This window comes from Hyaloscypha bicolor (assembly GCF_002865645.1).
Source record: "Hyaloscypha bicolor E unplaced genomic scaffold K444scaffold_61, whole genome shotgun sequence".
Classification (NCBI taxonomy): domain Eukaryota; kingdom Fungi; phylum Ascomycota; class Leotiomycetes; order Helotiales; family Hyaloscyphaceae; genus Hyaloscypha; species Hyaloscypha bicolor.
The window spans coordinates 486,903-504,229 of NW_020194563.1; the positions used below are offsets into that span (position 1 = coordinate 486,903).

A 17,327-nucleotide genomic window follows, 5' to 3' on the forward strand; every position below is an offset into this window, starting at 1 on the left:
TATATTAGTATTTTATAACTAATTATTTATAAATTAAATAAATTATTAATTACTATATTAATAATTACTAATTCTTATAATTTAAAATAAATTATATTAGTTTTAGGCTTACTAGAAAACCTTTTATTTAAATATAGTTTTTATTAATATATATTTATTATAAAGTAAAGATATAAAAGATAAATATTAGTATAGAAAATTATTATTAGATTTATAAAACTAGCTTTAATATTACTAATATCCTATATTTATATTTTATTTTCTAGATAAATCTTTTGAAAAATTCAATATATATTTCTAGATTCTGGTTATTTTTAAAAAGCTTATTTATATTTATTATTTTTTTATAAATTTGGAATAAAATAAAATACTTATTATTAAATTCTTTTATTTTAATTTATTAGAATTTATAAAACTTATTTTTTAAACTTTAATATATTATTAGATATTTCTATAAATATTGAGTTTATAAATAATATATATTAATTCTAGTTCTTAAAAACCTCTTTAAGTTTAATATAATAATTAAGAATTTCTTTATTTTATATAATTATTAGTTATTTTTTCTATATAGGATTTAATAAAATATATTTATTATATTTAATTATTAATATAATATTTATAAAAACTTTTATTTTAGCCAAATTAGGTAAATATAAATATAATATTTTTAAGTTTTATTAGAATATAAATATTTTTTATTATTAGTTTTAGTAAATTAAGCTCTTATATTAATATATTTTATAAATAATTTAATAATATAGAAATATTTTTAGATTTATTATTTCGAGAAATATAAGATTAAGAATAACTAATAATAAATAACTAATCTAATATAGTATAATTAGAATTAATTATTAGATTTCCTTTATTTTTATTTATATTAAGTTCGAATTTATTTATAAAAACTAAATTCTATTTTATAATAATTATATATAGTTTATAAATATTTTAGCTTATTATAGAATTTAAATTTAAAAGTAGTTCTATTTTTTTTAGAATTCTAATTTTAAAGCTATAATAAAAACTTCTATTTATAGATTATTAATAAAGAATTATATAATATATATAGCTTTATATATAAAATTATAAAAAAATTTATAGTTTTAGGTATTATTTTTTTATATATAAAATTAGTATTTAAAATAAAAGTAATAAGAATTTCTATTTAGTATAAGAACTAAAGAATTATTATTTATATATCTAAATTATTTAAATACTAATTAGAAATTATAAATTAAACTTTAATATTTTCTATAACTTTTTCTTTTTATTTTAAAATATATTATAAAAACGGGCTTTTTTATTAAAAATAATATTAAGGTATTTCTATAAAAAGTTATTAACTAATTCTAAAATATATTTAATATTAATATTATTCTAAAAATTATTGAGTTTATTTTATAAAAAGATACTAGTAAATCGGGCTATAATTTGATTTTATACTAGGCTTTCCGGATTTAACTTCCTTAATCTTATATTTAATAAAGCTCTTTTTTTATTTATATTTAAAATAAATACTAAAAAGTAAAATATAAATATAATAGAAATATTTCTAGTAATTAGATTTAAGTTATTAATTAAAGATCTATTTAATATCTAGAATAGAACTAAACTAGTAAAATATATATACTATAAACTATTTTAAAAAATATTTCTTAAAAAAGGCTTTAGCTATAATAGAAATATTAGAACTAGTAAACCCAAGGCTTATATTTTTTAAGAATCCTATAACCTTAAGAATACTATAATTTTTAGCTTTAGAAAAGTTATTATATCTATTATTAAGAATATATTCTAATATATTATTATTTCTTAGCTAGAAAATATTAAATAAAGAAATATATTACTATATCTAGTATTTAAACTTAATTCTTTTCGGGATTTTTTTTTAGGTTTAAAAAAAAACTTAAATAATAAAATTAATAGGAAAGAATCTATTAATATTTCTAATAATCTGATTAATAGAAATATTAAGTATTATATATAGAAGAAGCTTTATTAATATATCCGGTAGAAATCATATTAATATAATATATATTATTAAGATACTAGTCGGATTTGCCTTAAATATAGTAATAAATCATATATTAAATATATAGAGATACTATTCTGGTTATTAGTAAATAGAATATTTGGCTAAAGTGGGAGGGCAGGAAAATCGTAATATAGGAGAAGAGGGAATTAATATATCCTTAGTTATTAATATATCTTGTTTTCCTGCTCCGGTAATATATAGTCGGGGATATATCGAAGTAAGCAGATTTATCGAGGCTAGCAGATATATTGAGGTTAAGGTCTGGTACTAGGTCGAGCCAAAGGTCGAATGAGTCTCTATCTTTACCGTTTATTAATTGCAGAAGAGGACTAATTGGCTCTTTATATGCTTTCGGTTTCAGGTAATAATAGGACCGGAGGCTGAAGGTGTAGTTATATGCTTTATGTATTGCGTATTACAAAGGTAATAAAAATCGGTTTAAGAGATTGCGAGAATAAGTTGAAGTTTGATATTATAATTAAGGTCTCTAAAGACAGTCACGTGGCAATCCCAAAAGTACTCGCTTCCATTAATGCTCTCTCGCCTTTACATAAACAAATTCCTATCTTTAATCCTTATCTCTGAATCCCCGTTGAGAGTATATCTTCTATCTATTCACAGAAACCTTCCTGTACATCCCTAATAGCCTCAAGAACCCCTTCTCATTATCAGCACAACATTGAAACCCTCACCGACGACTGCGAGCACCACTCCTAAAAGTATAGACACCTCCTCAGTCGCACTAATAAGTACTATACAGTCGACAGTTCATCGAATTGTTCAAGAAGCTCCTCAAGTATGCATTCCAATTTCTCCCCGAGGAACTATCGCGCTCCAAAGATCGAAGGTATTCCCGTTATGATGACCAATACTCCCGACCTCGAAGATACCACGGCGTCCTCTTACCCCTCCCTCGGCCACTTGATAACTTCGCATACCTGAAGAGATATGGAAGAGGTATCAAGCAAGCCGACAAGTCGATTACGCACTCGGAATCTCTACTAATAGAGCCACGCCTCTATTGTGACACACACCGCACCCAAGTTAATCGCAAGGACCTCAACGGCATCCTCCATAACGACATGATTGCCCTCATTGCTACCGCTAACATTACTTTTATTTATAATTTTATAATAAGTTTAATTTAATAAGTTTTGTATAATAAGCTTCCTCTCTTATATCCTTTAGATTAATTATAAAACGGCTCGATATATATCTCTATATTAATATTATTATTTAAGCCTTTTAACTTAGCTTGTATTCTTGTAGCTATTAGCCTTTTTATTAAAGGCTTCTTGACAGCAAGCCAGGAACCCCGTAGTCTTTAGCTACGAGCTTTAATATCTAATGCCGAGGTCTTGAGTATTAAATCGAGTCTCTCCATAAAGTCCCTTAGTATTGTCTTTGCTATACCGGCAATGCTCCTTAGATCTTCCCTTCGGACCAAATCACCGTGGTGTCACGAGGCAGGTGTGTAACGATAACAAAGTTTATTTGAGCATTTGGACGCTATTTTGAGAGCTTCTTAGAAGAGGCAACGTTTGTTCAGGTCTTCAGCCCTGACTCTGCATGACTGGTTGCTACCGGGGCTCTTCCGAGCTTTGCAGCAGGTACGCTGCTCTATGCCTCAGCAAACTCTTATTTGCAAGGTAAATGGAATAAAGGATTAAATGTATACGACTATATATATTAGAGGTGGATTTAACTCGCAGACGTCATAAACGCCGGTGAAAGGTTTCATTATAAGTACTTGACAATCTAACCAAGTCGAAGGCTCAGGGGTGGAAAGAACTTTAAGATTCCCAACAAATAAACTCTTCTCCAAAACCACTTTCACTCGTAACTAAACAGCTACCCCCATCATCCGGATCCCTCGGCTCGCGCTTTTGGCTGGGCCTTGAGTCACTAACCAAGAGATCCACTACAGCGAAATGACCAGCCTCTTGAGCACGCTCAATAGCTCGCTCAAACTGCGGACGGTGATCTCCATGGACCTTAATGCCAGCATTCAACAATATGGCCACAATGTCAAGACGGCCGTGTTCGGCGGCTCCTTCTAGTGCAGTTCTGCCCTCGGATCTCGCCGGTGCAGCGTCTAGGTCGGCACCATTTTGTAGCAACAGATCGACGATACCGGCATATCCATAAATGCAGGCGAACTGCAGAGCTGTCGCACCTCCACTTCCGGCAGGAGGAGCATTGACATCCGCCCCCCGGTTGATAAGGTACTCGGAAATCCTAAAATCTCCCACTTCGGCGGCTTTTTGCAACGGCGTTCTCTTCACGCCAAGGACCGTTGAGCGATTAACATCTGCGCCCATCTCTACGAGTAGTTGTACTTTGTCGATTTTTTGAACCTTGACAGCCACCAGCAGCGCTGTCTCGTTCTCGACCTTACCAATGCCGTGTATTGAGTCCCACCTTCTGCGGTAGACGATGGCATTTAAACTTGCTGCAGTGTTCCTTTCAATCATCGCGTCTAACATCATGCGAAATATGGCAAATCCTGTCTCACTATCCTGCTCAATCGCTTCCACAAAAGGCGTTTTCTGGTTGTCGTCCCACTCTGGATGCTTTACTACAAGTGCAGATATAAGCGGTGTGCCAATTCCATTCGCCAGGAGCTTGGCAACGAGAGGTAGATCTCCGCGACGAACTGCAATCCGCATTGCCTCAAGGCCATAGACAGCCTTGCCTCGAGGATAACTCTCGCGGAACTTGTCCAGCAGAACATCCATAATTTCTAGATTCTTCATATACACCGCCTCTGCCAATGCACTAGCATCGGAAGGGTCTGCTCCGTTGGACAGCAGGAATGATATCATATCGATGTCTCCGTTCATGATGCCAGCAACTAGTGGAGTCATAACTTCAATGGGAGGTGGACCGACGTCGCCTTCGTCCGAACTGACGCCGTCCTCATCCGAACCGACGCTGCCTTCATCCGAATCTATGTCGTTATCCGAATAGACGTCGTCTTCCCCAAAATTGACGTTATTCTCCCCATAATTGACTTCATTCTCATATGAATCGATATCGCTCTCTCTTGAATCGACGTCGATATTATTCTCTCCAGAGTCGACTTCGTTCTCATTCGAAGAGACTATGTCATCGAATGCCTCGTCGATTTCATATCTTGGGTCATCGCCCCCAACCGAGAAATTGACCGACGCCCCAAATCTCAATAAAAGCTCAACCAGCTCCCTATCGTTGGCTCTGACCGCCATGATTAGCGGTGTTATTGAATCAGTACCTGCGTTAACAGGCGCACCAGCCATGATTAATTCCATGACAAGGGAGCGATCGCCACGTTTGACAGCTTCGAATAAAGGCGAAAACTGCGTTGCGTAGCGAGCCGCAAAATCAATGTCAGGTGAATCAAGAAGCGCCCTGATTAGTTTGGATTCCCTTTTTTGCATGGCCAAACTCAAAGCATCGACTGTCTCGCTGGAGCTCTCACTGGCTCCCAGTTCGAGCAGTCTGAGGGCAAGCTTACTTTGGTTCGACCGAATGGCTTCTACCAGGCCATAGCCCAGTATCTCAGGTGTATGGGGGCCGTGGAGTTCAAGTAGTCGATTGGCCATACCGACGTTGCCAGCGTGAAAAGTGGCCACCAATGCGGCATGATATCGAGTGGCCTCCTTTATCTGACGGAGAGCTCCATGTTCCTCTAGCAACTTCACTATTCCCGCTCTTTTGAACCGAATGGCTTCGGATAATGGAGTAGCCATATATGATATCTTCGGTAGGAGATGATAAGTGGCAATTGGGGCTGGATCTGCCATGGCTCCTCTTTCAAGTAGAAACTGCACCAACTCCATACCTCCACTCTGGATTGCAAAAGTGAGAGTAGTTTCGGTCATATAGAAGTCATATTCGACAAGGAGCATCTTAGCAACACTGATATTTTGTCGAAATACTACCACATCAAGAAAATGTGTCGGCCAACTATCGTGGAAATTCCAAAATGGTGATTTTATAGACTCCTCACGTAGAATCTCCAAAACAAGGCGATTTTGGACAAGTACTTCACAGAGTCTGATTGCTGCTTCATTGCCCATAAATGCAACTGCTCTGTGAAATATCCCGCTTTTGGCCCACTCAATATGATCATCAGCTCCGCCAGTAAGGAGAAGCCGTTCGAGAGCGGTAAGGGAGCCAGAGTACAAGGCCAAGCTGATAATCGAGGTGTCAACTACAGCGCCATGACGCAAGAGGAGATCGACGAGTTGGAATGTCCGATCTTCCGCCACGTTTCTGGTTGGAGGAGGAGGAGGAGGAGGAGGAGGAGGAGGGCCACCATGGTATCGCCGGTTTAGAGTACGTGCGAGAGCACCACTGTGCCTCCGTCCATAATGATCGAACGATTCAATGGACTTATTGACATCGGCACCATGGTAAAGGAGAACGCTGACCATTTGGATCTGCCTGCAAGAGGCAGCGAACTCAAGAGCGGTCTCTGTTCCACGTTCATGACTTCGGCAGACAACCTCATTTGCATTGATTCTGATCTCTGGAGACTTGAGGAGAATCTCAACAGCTGCTGTGTCATCGGCCTCAATGGCACACTGGAACAGTTTCTCCACAACTGCTCTGCTAGCTTGGCTGCTAGGAGGCAGTTGGTGGAGAAACTTGAGAAGTTCTGCCCCTGCTTTTGCTTTCAAGGATTTCCAGACGTCGGAATACGAGAGATCCTCCATGCCGGCAAAGTTATTAGCTATGCCGAATAGGAGCAGCTTCGCGTGCGGGGTATATAAAAATGGAGATCCCTGAATTGCCATTGAAACCTCGTCCGAGGGTCCAATGAGATTGGAAGTATGTAAGGCTAGTGGCAAGATTGCCTGGAGGCGTCGTTCTGAGATTGGAAGTTGGTCTCCACGCACGAGTTGCGAAGTTAGGGGCTCTGAAAATGGCACCATTTCAGACGGCACCCAGGATTCGCTAGCAAAATCGCCAGCCCGGGTCAATAGCTCCGGATTGATGTATGCCGGGCGAGTGAGAGGCGGTCTGTATGGTCCCTGATCATCTACATTCAGCCAAGTTAGCATCAACTCTTTTGAGTGTCGTCAATTGGAAATCTTAGCATACTATAGTAACTATCAAGAGACTGAAACAGCTGCATGGTTGGCAAATTGTTATTTTCAACCGGGTCAACCCTTTCAGGTGGTGGCGTGCGGAGCGAAAATCGGGGTGGAACCCGAGGCACAGGCGAGTGGCAGTCTAGCAAGGCATAATTAGTCTCCTGGTCTGGAACTTGCGGGTATGCTGGGAGATGATGGGATACCTTGACTTTGACGTTTCCGAATCGCTAGAGAGCCATGGCGTGATATCTCCCGCTGTACTCTGACGTCGGGTATGAGGTGGCCATCAAAGAACACGGCTGTTTTCTTTCCCACCAACTGTCGGTGATGTAAATTATGAGCGATGATTTTCCATACTGCGCTCGTGTGATTCTTGCGCAAGCCCCATTTCTTGAGTTGCGTCTCGAACTGGGACTTGCTTCAACTACCGTTAGTCTGATGGGTTTTGTGTGCTTTGGCATTTGAGAGAAGAGACAGATTCATGCCTACCTAGCATGGAACCCAAATTCGTTGGCCATTTTGTTTCTGACCGCAGAGAGGCCCATATCATCCCCCACATAGAGTTGACGAATTGTGCTTTCATGACGAGCCCAATCAAGAGGAGCCAGGCGCCTCGTGGCTACAACACTCGCCATTCCGAATGAAACAGAAATGACACGAGCAAATGGAAGCAGGGTTAGACTAACGGAGCGAGGGAACGATGGCTAAAGTTAGACGTAGAGATATGGCAGGGTACGTGAACGCGGGGCGGGCAAGAAATGATGTGATTACATTCGATGAGACGGAAGGCTCTGTTCTGCAAAGGAGAAATGGATTCAAAGCATGAGGCTTGGGTGAGATTTATGTTCCATCTGGCTCGGGTATTCTTCGGTTGATGTGGGCTGTGCCCAACCGCTACGGAAAGCCATAAGGATCACCAGTCTAAATTTAAGCGAACTTTGTGTTGAAATTAGGGGCCTGAGGCCCCTAATAGGCTTAGTAAGCCCTGGAACCGAACGCCATGGGGCTGTGCACTAGCTTAATACCCTGTCCAGCTGGAATACCCTGTATAGCTGGAATACCCTGTACGGCTGGAATACCCTGTATGGCTGGAATACCCTGTATAGCTGGAATACCCTGTACGGCTGGAATACCCTGTACGGCTGGAATACCCTGTACAGCTGGAATACCATGTACGGCTGGAATACCCTGTATAGCTGTAATCGGTTCAGCTGGCATAGGGATTTAGTACATGTGACTTAGGGGGTTCAGGGCTATATATACGGGCTACTTACCACTGTAGAACAGCAGTCAATTCAGTACCGTTTACTTGGTTTACATTGCAAGCACGTGACCCTAGCTATATTGCTTTAGCTAGTTCAACACTTTGCACCTTGCCAAACATCGCCTATACTTTTTTCCTAAATACGCATCCCCGCCGCCTTATTATTATCTATTATCGCGCGCGCGTATATACGTTATAGTTAAAGTAAGTTAGAAAAGGATCATAGTAATAGTAGAGGCGTAACTCCAGGAGGGGATGGAGGAAGGGCGTGGGCGGGGAGTTGGAAGTCGAAAATTAAGTATTAAGAATCGAGAGTCGCGAGTCGCGAGTAAGCAATATAGCCTCTAGTCACTAAATTATAGGCTCCAACCGTTAAAATTTAGTGGTTAGCTTTTTCGTGGAGTGTGGCATAGCATTTTTGGAGGGTGAACTATGAAAACCCGATTCGTAAAGGTCGCTTGAACTAGTGATCCTTATGGCTTTCCGTAGGGCAGTGACTCGCTGCACACTCTTCTGATTGGCTTGGAACAGAATCTGATTTTGAAACTGTGTGGAAGCCTTTGGCGTCGGATTTTGGTCCCGTCGAGTGTGCAAATGCGTTAACTCATCTCATAGAACAAAATCGCCGCCTGCACGCATATCCTAATAACATTGGAAAATGGGGTCCTTCCGGGTGGGTTTTAATCGCAAATCCAAGAATCTAGTTCAGATGAAGAGGATCCTTGTTTTTACCAGCTCAAACATTCCATTTCGGCAAAAATTCCGCAATACCCTGCTACGCGAATTACTCTACACGTTCACAGATCGTTCGAATGCACACCAATCTCACTCCCCACTTCTACTTCGACCGAGCTACTGTAGTTACTCGCCTCAGGAATATCTTGCGTGACTGTGTGATTGCTACCTCCAACGACAATTCCGTAGAAAGGCGCGTCTGCTTTAGACTCCTCCAGCCATCGGTGCAGAGGTAGACTTCCCTCGATGGGCGGATCCTCTATCGGGCAAGGCATCAACTTGTGGGATTCACCAGCCTGCGGCTCTCCAGACTTGTGCCCATGACGAGAACTACGGGCCTTCTTCGTTGTTCTTGCTTCGCTGTTTCGGCCGAGATCAGTCTGGCGGCTGTCCTTGTTGTCAGCCTTCGCGTGGAGGTCATTCTGGTTCATGCTCTGTAAGACCAGGTTAGCATGACTTGCGAGACCTTAAACGAGAAACCCGGCCGTACTTGTTGTTTGTCCATACCCTATACCGCTTCCACCCGAAGAAAATACAGCAAGCTCAAGGTGAGGAGATGGTTTCTCAAATTCCCATGCGGGGGGAAAATATTCAGTTAAGGTCGAGTAGCGACGTTCCACGGGTGGAATATGGTGTCAAATAGTGATAGATTCTACCTCGCTAACGACTGAAGACGAGTATTTATAAGGTTGCAATCTGATATTTTATGCTGTTGTCGACATTTTGACGAACTATGCTAGCTATGGAGCAAGAAGCACGACTCGCAGTCTCACTACGGCTTCTGGGGACTCTGAAACTGCACATCACATGCGTTCAGATTTTTTTGGGCCAATAAGTAGCTTGATACTCCTCGGTGGCTCCAGGTGCCTGTGGGTTTCGTCCAAATCGTGGAGCGCAACGCCGAGCCTCGCTGGAATCGGATTTCGGTACTAGCCAATCAGATCGCAGCGCCCTGGTCGCCTGGAAGTACCAGCTTGCCATGTCAATTTCTGTTCCCTATCACAGGATTGAAGGTGGCGTTCGGATTTTGGTGTTGCCCAATCCTTAGTGCCGCCGAAAGGTGATAGACGGTCTTGAATCGCTCGATCGATGCATGCTGAGCCATTAACAGCCGAGTGCTTCGAAAACTGATCAGATTTGATCTTTATAGCTTCTCAATTAATATAAACAAGACAGTGGCGAATACTTCTGACCACAAAGCTCGAGGTTTTGAACAGAGAATTGTTAGCTAATTCTTCTCTCACTCCTTAAACTTCCAGTGGACCAAAATCACTACCTAAACATTATGTTCTCTTACCCAAAAACCTTGGGCCATGCCGGTATTCGTGTCCCGACAGAATTGAAACGAGTATCGTACCAAAGTATCGTGATGATAACAGATAATTTAAAGAACGTAAGACACAGGTTGGTGGCCGTGAACCTTGCAGGATCGAGATTTTGTTCCCCTGTGCGTTGAGTCAGGGGGAGAAAAGCACCGCGAAAGCGATTGTGATAGATTGCGTACAAGAGGCTAACTATTACACACTGGAAGGCCAGAATCACAAGTGCAATCTTGCAAAACTGAATCCATGCACCGAAGCCGAGGCAGAGGAGGAAGGCGACGGCAGATAGAGCGGTAATCCCTCTCTCACTAATAATGAAGGTTTTTGGATCCAGCCGAGTACAGCGATGAAAGATGGTAACTGTGTATAAGCCCGCCAGGGTGCCAGCAACTCCAATGAAAGGGGCAACTCAACGCCGAGTACAAACCAAAATTCGTGGCATGTAAGCCTAGTATAGTCGTTGGGTGGGCTCCAGTGGAGAGATTTCCAAAGGTTGTCGTAAGCCCAAGAGACGAATATCAGATGAAGGACGGTGCCAACGACTAGGAAGGCACAGTCCATCCATCTGAGTCTGTCATCAAGGCTTCGGCACCGTTCCATTGCTTGTTCATCGTGGTAGCCATAAAATTCATGTCTTCCTCCGCCCCCTGCCATTGAGCTGTGCCGTTAGACCCGTCTCGAATCTCTTCATTTTCACCCGGACGGCAGCCGGCAGTGGAAGGCCTTATCGGAATAGACAAGAAGACCGCCTCTAAGACAACGAAGGGGAAGAGGTATCCCAACGCGAATCAACTGGTAATAGGGATGCCTCCAGACGAGAGGATTTTGATCACCATTTCGACTGTTCAGCCAACGGAGATAACCCAGCGTAACGCTGCATGCCGTTTTAATTCCCGAATACATGCGTTCCCATCGGGGAAGCTTTAAAACGATCGACCTGTAGATGAATAGACGCAGTGCAAGACTTATTGCATCAGAGACATCGATATAAGGTGAAGCGCGGAGGATAAATCTGAATGCAACAAGCTGACCACACACGCGACCAGCGGGCTGGGTCATGGTGTTCAGAGCCTCTGCAATCAGCGGCCATAATGTCGCGTACCCTTGTATCGTGGTATCGGAGGACGGACGAGCGACTGCTAGGAGTTAGTTTTGGCAGGATCGCAATATGCCTTGCGTACCATCAGGTGCAGTCCCGTTCAGAGTCGATTTCCAGCTATGTTAGGGAAGCATCTTGCGGGGAATACTGAAGTAGTCATTTAGACCATGAAATGGTTGTAAGGTGGAACTTGTATCTAATTTATGTCTCGGCGATTTTCCCCCCACGCAGACGGAGCATGTTGCTAGGCACTACCTAGCTAAGCGCTAGGGGGTATATAGAGAGAGAGACATAGCTTTAGAAGGGGTGATTGATTAGTCTCTTATGAGAGTCACTTCTTGCAATTAGTTATACTTGTAAGCGTCACTCTATACTCTACCTTACCTTGACTACTTGTGCAGCGCCCTGCTATTGTGCGCCTCACAATTATGCACCGGCTCTATACTACGGGCAGAATTCTTTGCACAAACTTAATATTTTTATATTCTTACTACAAATTCTGTCTAACAACCCATCCTCTCACCTCGCATTATAACCAAAAGTGCCCACCATCTATCGGAACAAATTTATACAGGTCTCGGATTGCTGGATCCATAATATTAATAATAGGCCTCGGCTTCAATCCTGCGATAGCGTCATCGACCTGCCCACCACTGTCGAACAATTGGACCGTGCACATCGTGCAAAGAAATAGAAGACTTGTGTCCCCTCTTCTCTCGTATGCCGTACTCGTTAAAGACAGTCATGTGACAAACCCAAAGCGCTAGCGTCCACTGGCTTCATTTCTCCTTCAGATAAACAGATCTCCATCTCCAAACCTCCTTTCCTTCCCCGTTCCGAGCATAGCTTCCATCCATCCGCAAAGCCTTCTCCGCACCCCTTACCACCTAAAGAACCTCTTCTCATCACCGAGTCGTTGCGAAGGGGGAGATTCTCTTAAGCCTCAAGACACTCATCGCTTAACTTTCGCGCTAAGGCATATTTAGTGTTGTGAGGGGGAAAATTCGCTTCAGCCTTAGGCACACATTTCGCTTAATTATGGCGCTAAGGAGTATTTAGCCTCGCTCCCAAGCTTCTACGAGCTTCACGCTTCTCTTCTAGAAATATTCACAATTCTAGAAATCTCTGGTGTTCATATGTGACGTGTAAAATACCCGGTAATTCATCAACCTGGTACTTGGTTCACTTCTGCCTATTTCTTCTGAGGATCTTCAGTGTTGCCCTCGAGCTTCCACGAGCATCGGGCTTCTGTTCTAGCAAATATCGTTATTTCTAGAGCTCACTACCGTATCACCTAGAGTGTGTTTCTACCCCGTCGATCGATTACCTGGACAAGTCTCACTTCTGCCTTTTTGACATCTGAACTATCAATTTCGTCAAAGAAGGTCACGTGACACCCATGAAAGCGCTCGCTCCCATCAATGCTCTGTCGCCTTCACTTAAACAAATACCTTCTCTAAACCTACTTTCCTTCCCCGCTAAGAGCATCGGCTCCGCAAGGATGTCCAGGTAAGAAACCATGCACCCAGTCCCCTTGACTATTGCATCGAGCTCACGTCAGAGCCGACTCAGATATCGTCAACAACACCCGCACCCGAAGACGATCAAGGTTCGATCTTGCATCCTAAAGCGCATCTCCAGCCCCTACTGCGACTCCGTATTTACTTCATTGTATTGATCATTATTAGGCACCACCTTCTCAGTCGCCACTGACAGGCACTGAGCAGTCGACAGCTGATCGAATTGTTCAAGAAGCGCCTCAAGTTTGCATTCCAATTTCTCCTCGATAAACGTTCTGCTGACGCGCTCCAAAGATCGAAGGTATTCCCATCATGACGGCCAACACTCCCGACCTCGAAGTACCTACCACTGCCACACCAGATGCCGCTCTGAACAACCCAGGCGTCCCATGTCCCGCAGGTTCCTCAGCTAGTCCCGGCGCTGCCCCTCAAACTCAGAGGACTTGGGACAATATAAGTTTGAGATTCTCCACATTTTTATAGAGCCATAATGACATTTTTTTTATTTTTTACAGAAAACCAGTCCTGACTTCCGCGAAACACCCCGAGTCCAAGGCCGGCCCTCATATAACACAAACCGTCGCTAGGACAATGGCTGGGATGACTACTCTCCAAATGAGGAAGCTGTGGCGCTCTACAGCCATAGATTCTCAAATACCAGCATCGCAAAATACCAGAAGCCTGACAATACCGCGCAATACATTGGCAATTTCGATCTCATCGAGGACTCGGCAATGGCCTTCTTATGATTAGAGGTGCTACAAGTATTGCCAAGACAACTTTCTTTGTCAGAGTCCTCCGTCTCCAACTTCTTCGCCACAAGCGCATTCTTACGACAGGTGCTACAAACCAGGCTCTTAACAATATTGCTTCTCGCATGTTTGCCTGAGTTGCCGGTATTCGGGAGAATCTTGAAAGGATTAAAGGTCTCGATCAGATATTCTTTGATTCTTGCCGTGACCCAGTCGTATGGATTACTCGATTTCCACAGAATCATGTCTGCGAACTTCGCGATTCCCACCCACATCGCTATCTCGTTATATGGGGAGTTTGGAGTATCCATATTGACCTTTACTGCATACTCAACGTATCTCGATAATATGTCAGGGACCCGGATCTTGGGCTCGATCTTGTTAATATCGAGAAACGCATCAATGATTGAGGGCCAGCTTCGCTCGAACTTTATTATATCCATCCCCTTATCCAAGAATCCCTTCCCACTGAAACCCCCTTTGAAGAATTCCGAATATGCCATAACAAGCCCTTCCGGGACCCCGAATTCTCTCGCAGCACCGGCCGGCCACGATGAACGGAGCTCACCTCCAGCAGGCGACAGGCGTAGAACGGACCGAGAGCTTTGCCTACGACAGTCCAGGCTCTGTCGAGGTTTGAAGTATTGGGAGAGATAGAAAATAGGTTGGATGCATTTTATAGGCTGAAGGAACGGCGCCGCTTGAATGTATTCAATTTATCCTTGAGTCCATTAGCAGCAACAAACTCGCAGAGATAGTCCGTACGGTACTGCATAAAGTCCGAAGAGCTAGCTAGGTCCACGATTTGGTCTAGTACCGATAATGGCCGGTTGGGAGGCTCCATTTGTTTGTATTCGGCTAAAAGGGAATCGGAGATGTCCAGTAATACAGGTGGCGCAATTGGGGAGAAGCTGACTTTACGGAGTCATAGGTGATCTATCTATGTATTGACTATTGCCGACCAGCGGTATATAAGGTCGAGTATATTGGTATTCGTATTCCTGACAAGTATTAGGGCGTAATTAGAATATTCGCAGAGGAGCTTTCGAGGGACCATATATTCCTTCCGGTTATTACTTGTTCTATACAGGATCTTAATATCCTCTCTCTCAAAGAGCCTATAACGGTGGGTTAGCTCAGTCTATGGCCAATCCACAAGACTACCTACTAGAAATATTCCTCCCGGAGCAGCTTATACAGATTCTTTACCTTCTCTATTATAGGTACTGTCTCACCGGAGCTTCGAGGCTATGGATACTATTGAAACCCGTCGACCGTATCGGACGGTTACAATTATGAAGGTACTATAAGGTGAGATAATTGCATATATACTATAATGTTTAAGGAGTGTAATAAAAGGTAGTAGTAGGATTTTTTTAATAAGTAGAGGCCCCAGAAGAATACCCTAAAATGAAAAACTTTAAAAACTGGGTTTCATTAGGTATCCTTCTATAATATACTAGTCTCGGCTTATATCTCAGCCTATTTATTACTCTATTACTCCTTTAATAATATTAATATAAAGAAAGAATAAGAATACTAATTATAGTACTAGAACCGACCTAATTATTATTAATAACTATATTATATTTGAGAATAAATAGAAGAGAATACTATAATCTTAGGTGAAATCAGGAAGTAACTAGCAGAAATTACTATATAAGCAGGCTTTACTAGACTCGAGGCATTTAATAATAGCTTAAAGTATTCTTAGTTATCTAGCTACTAGAGATAAGGAAATTAAAAGAAGTATAATCTTGAATAATAATTAATATTACAGAAACTAATAGACTAGATTTTATAGATATAAAATATATTTTATAATAGGATTATCTAATTTAATAAGAGTAATAGAAATAGGAGAAATAATTACTACTTAAAAATTGGCTTCTAATTACTAATAATAAATTATAAATTTATAATTAATAAAGTATACTTGGCCTATTATAAAACGTCCCAGAGAAACTTTTAGTATTTTACTAAACTAACTTTACTAAATAGCTCTATAATATTATAATATTATATTACTATAATATAATAATATAATAATATACTTTATAAATAGTATAAACTATTACCGAAATATAATTAAACGAGATTAGTAAATATATACTAGTAACGGGCTATATTCTTACTAGTAAAATAGGCAAGAATTCTATTATAAGTGTTACGAAACCGGGCTCTGGGCTTGGAAAGCAGGTAGAGTGGCTCTTAATCCGAGGATTCTAAACTAAGGAAGGAAGCTCGTATGTACAGGAGCTTTGGTGTTCTAAATACTAGCCCCAACCGCATGCGTCATTGCGTGGTCACGTGACGCTAAATTTCCTAGTAAAGTGTTGAACTAGCTAAGTAATAAAGCTAGGGTCACGTGCTTGTAATGTAAACCAAGTAAATGATACTGAATTGACTGCTGTTCTACAGTGGTAAGTAGCCCGTATATATAGCCCTGAACCCCCTAAGTCACATGTACTAAATCCCTATGCCAGCTGAACCGATTACAGCTATACAGGGTATTCCAGCCGTATATGGTATTCCAGCTATACAGGGTATTCCAGCCGTACAGGGTATTCCAGCTATACAGGGTATTCCAGCTATACAGGGTATTCCAGCCGTATAGGGTATTCCAGCTATACAGGGTATTCCAGCTGGACAGGGTATTAAGCTAGTGCACAGCCCCATGGCGTTCGGTTCCAGGGCTTACTAAGCCTATTAGGGGCCTCAGGCCCCTAATTTCAACATAAAGCGGCAGAGCGTAATATTACCCCCCCCCTTCAGGAAAGCTCGTCCCGAGCGCTCGAAAATCGTATAATCTCGTATGTCCTCGTATGTCCTACTTCCGGCGTTTCCTATCCATGCGATCCACTAGTTCCTAATATGCCAGTTCCTCCATATCCGAATCTGAATCAGAATCAGGGCCATAGGGTCCAATTGAGGCATTAGAATCGTAGCCACTATCAGAATCATTAACTATACAGATTACCACTCTTCTACCGTTCTCGCCTACCATAACCTTTGGTCCTGGCTTTGGTATCTTCTTTCCTGTCTCCTTATATGGCTCAATATTACAGTCCTTTACCCAGTATTCACTATTGCCATAGTATATACACTTGCCCTGCTTGCAAAGCTACTGGCGCTCTGCCGGGGATATAGATTATACTTGACTATTCGTATGGAAGGGAAAGCATCGTGGAGAGGAGGGTAGAGAGGAGGATCGCGGAGGCTCGGTAATTATACTAATAGTATTAATAGTTAATATGTCCATAGTATTATCTTTGCTTAAGTAGTAGTAAGGCTTCTTTCCAGGGTCATGGTATTCGTACGTACTAGAGCGTCCGGCTAGCTATTATACTGTCTCAATGAACTTGGTATAGGTTCGAGGGAGGTTTAGCTATTAAGCTAGCCTATTCTTAATTATAGTATTAAGCCCTTGGCGGAAAGCTATAATCTTATTAACGTTATTCCAGTCTTGTTCATGTGCCTTATATAGGATTCGCTTGAACTTAGCTATAAAAGTAT

The 17,327-nt window shown here is 41.6% G+C and overlaps 2 protein-coding genes across 2 annotated transcripts; both read right to left on the reverse strand.

Moving 5' to 3' along the window:
- Positions 1-3,831: 3,831 nt before the first annotated feature.
- Positions 3,832-7,907, reverse strand: K444DRAFT_589346 (ankyrin; the record flags this gene model as incomplete). The annotated part of the gene is made up of 6 exons (XM_024878101.1): positions 7,609-7,907; positions 7,323-7,537; positions 7,127-7,258; positions 4,604-7,064; positions 4,243-4,501; positions 3,832-4,197 (listed from the first exon to the last, which is right to left on the reverse strand). Exons 1-6 carry the CDS (start codon positions 7,752-7,754, stop codon positions 3,832-3,834), a joined length of 3,579 nt encoding a protein of 1,192 aa, XP_024737078.1. The 5' UTR covers positions 7,755-7,907.
- A 5,786-nt stretch (positions 7,908-13,693) lies between these two features.
- On the reverse strand, positions 13,694-14,314 carry K444DRAFT_629593 (uncharacterized protein; the record flags this gene model as incomplete). The annotated part of the gene is made up of 1 exon (XM_024883078.1): positions 13,694-14,314. The coding sequence occupies one exon, from the start codon at positions 14,312-14,314 to the stop codon at positions 13,694-13,696; it is 621 nt and encodes a 206-aa protein (XP_024737079.1).
- Between the last annotated feature and the right edge of the window lie 3,013 nt (positions 14,315-17,327).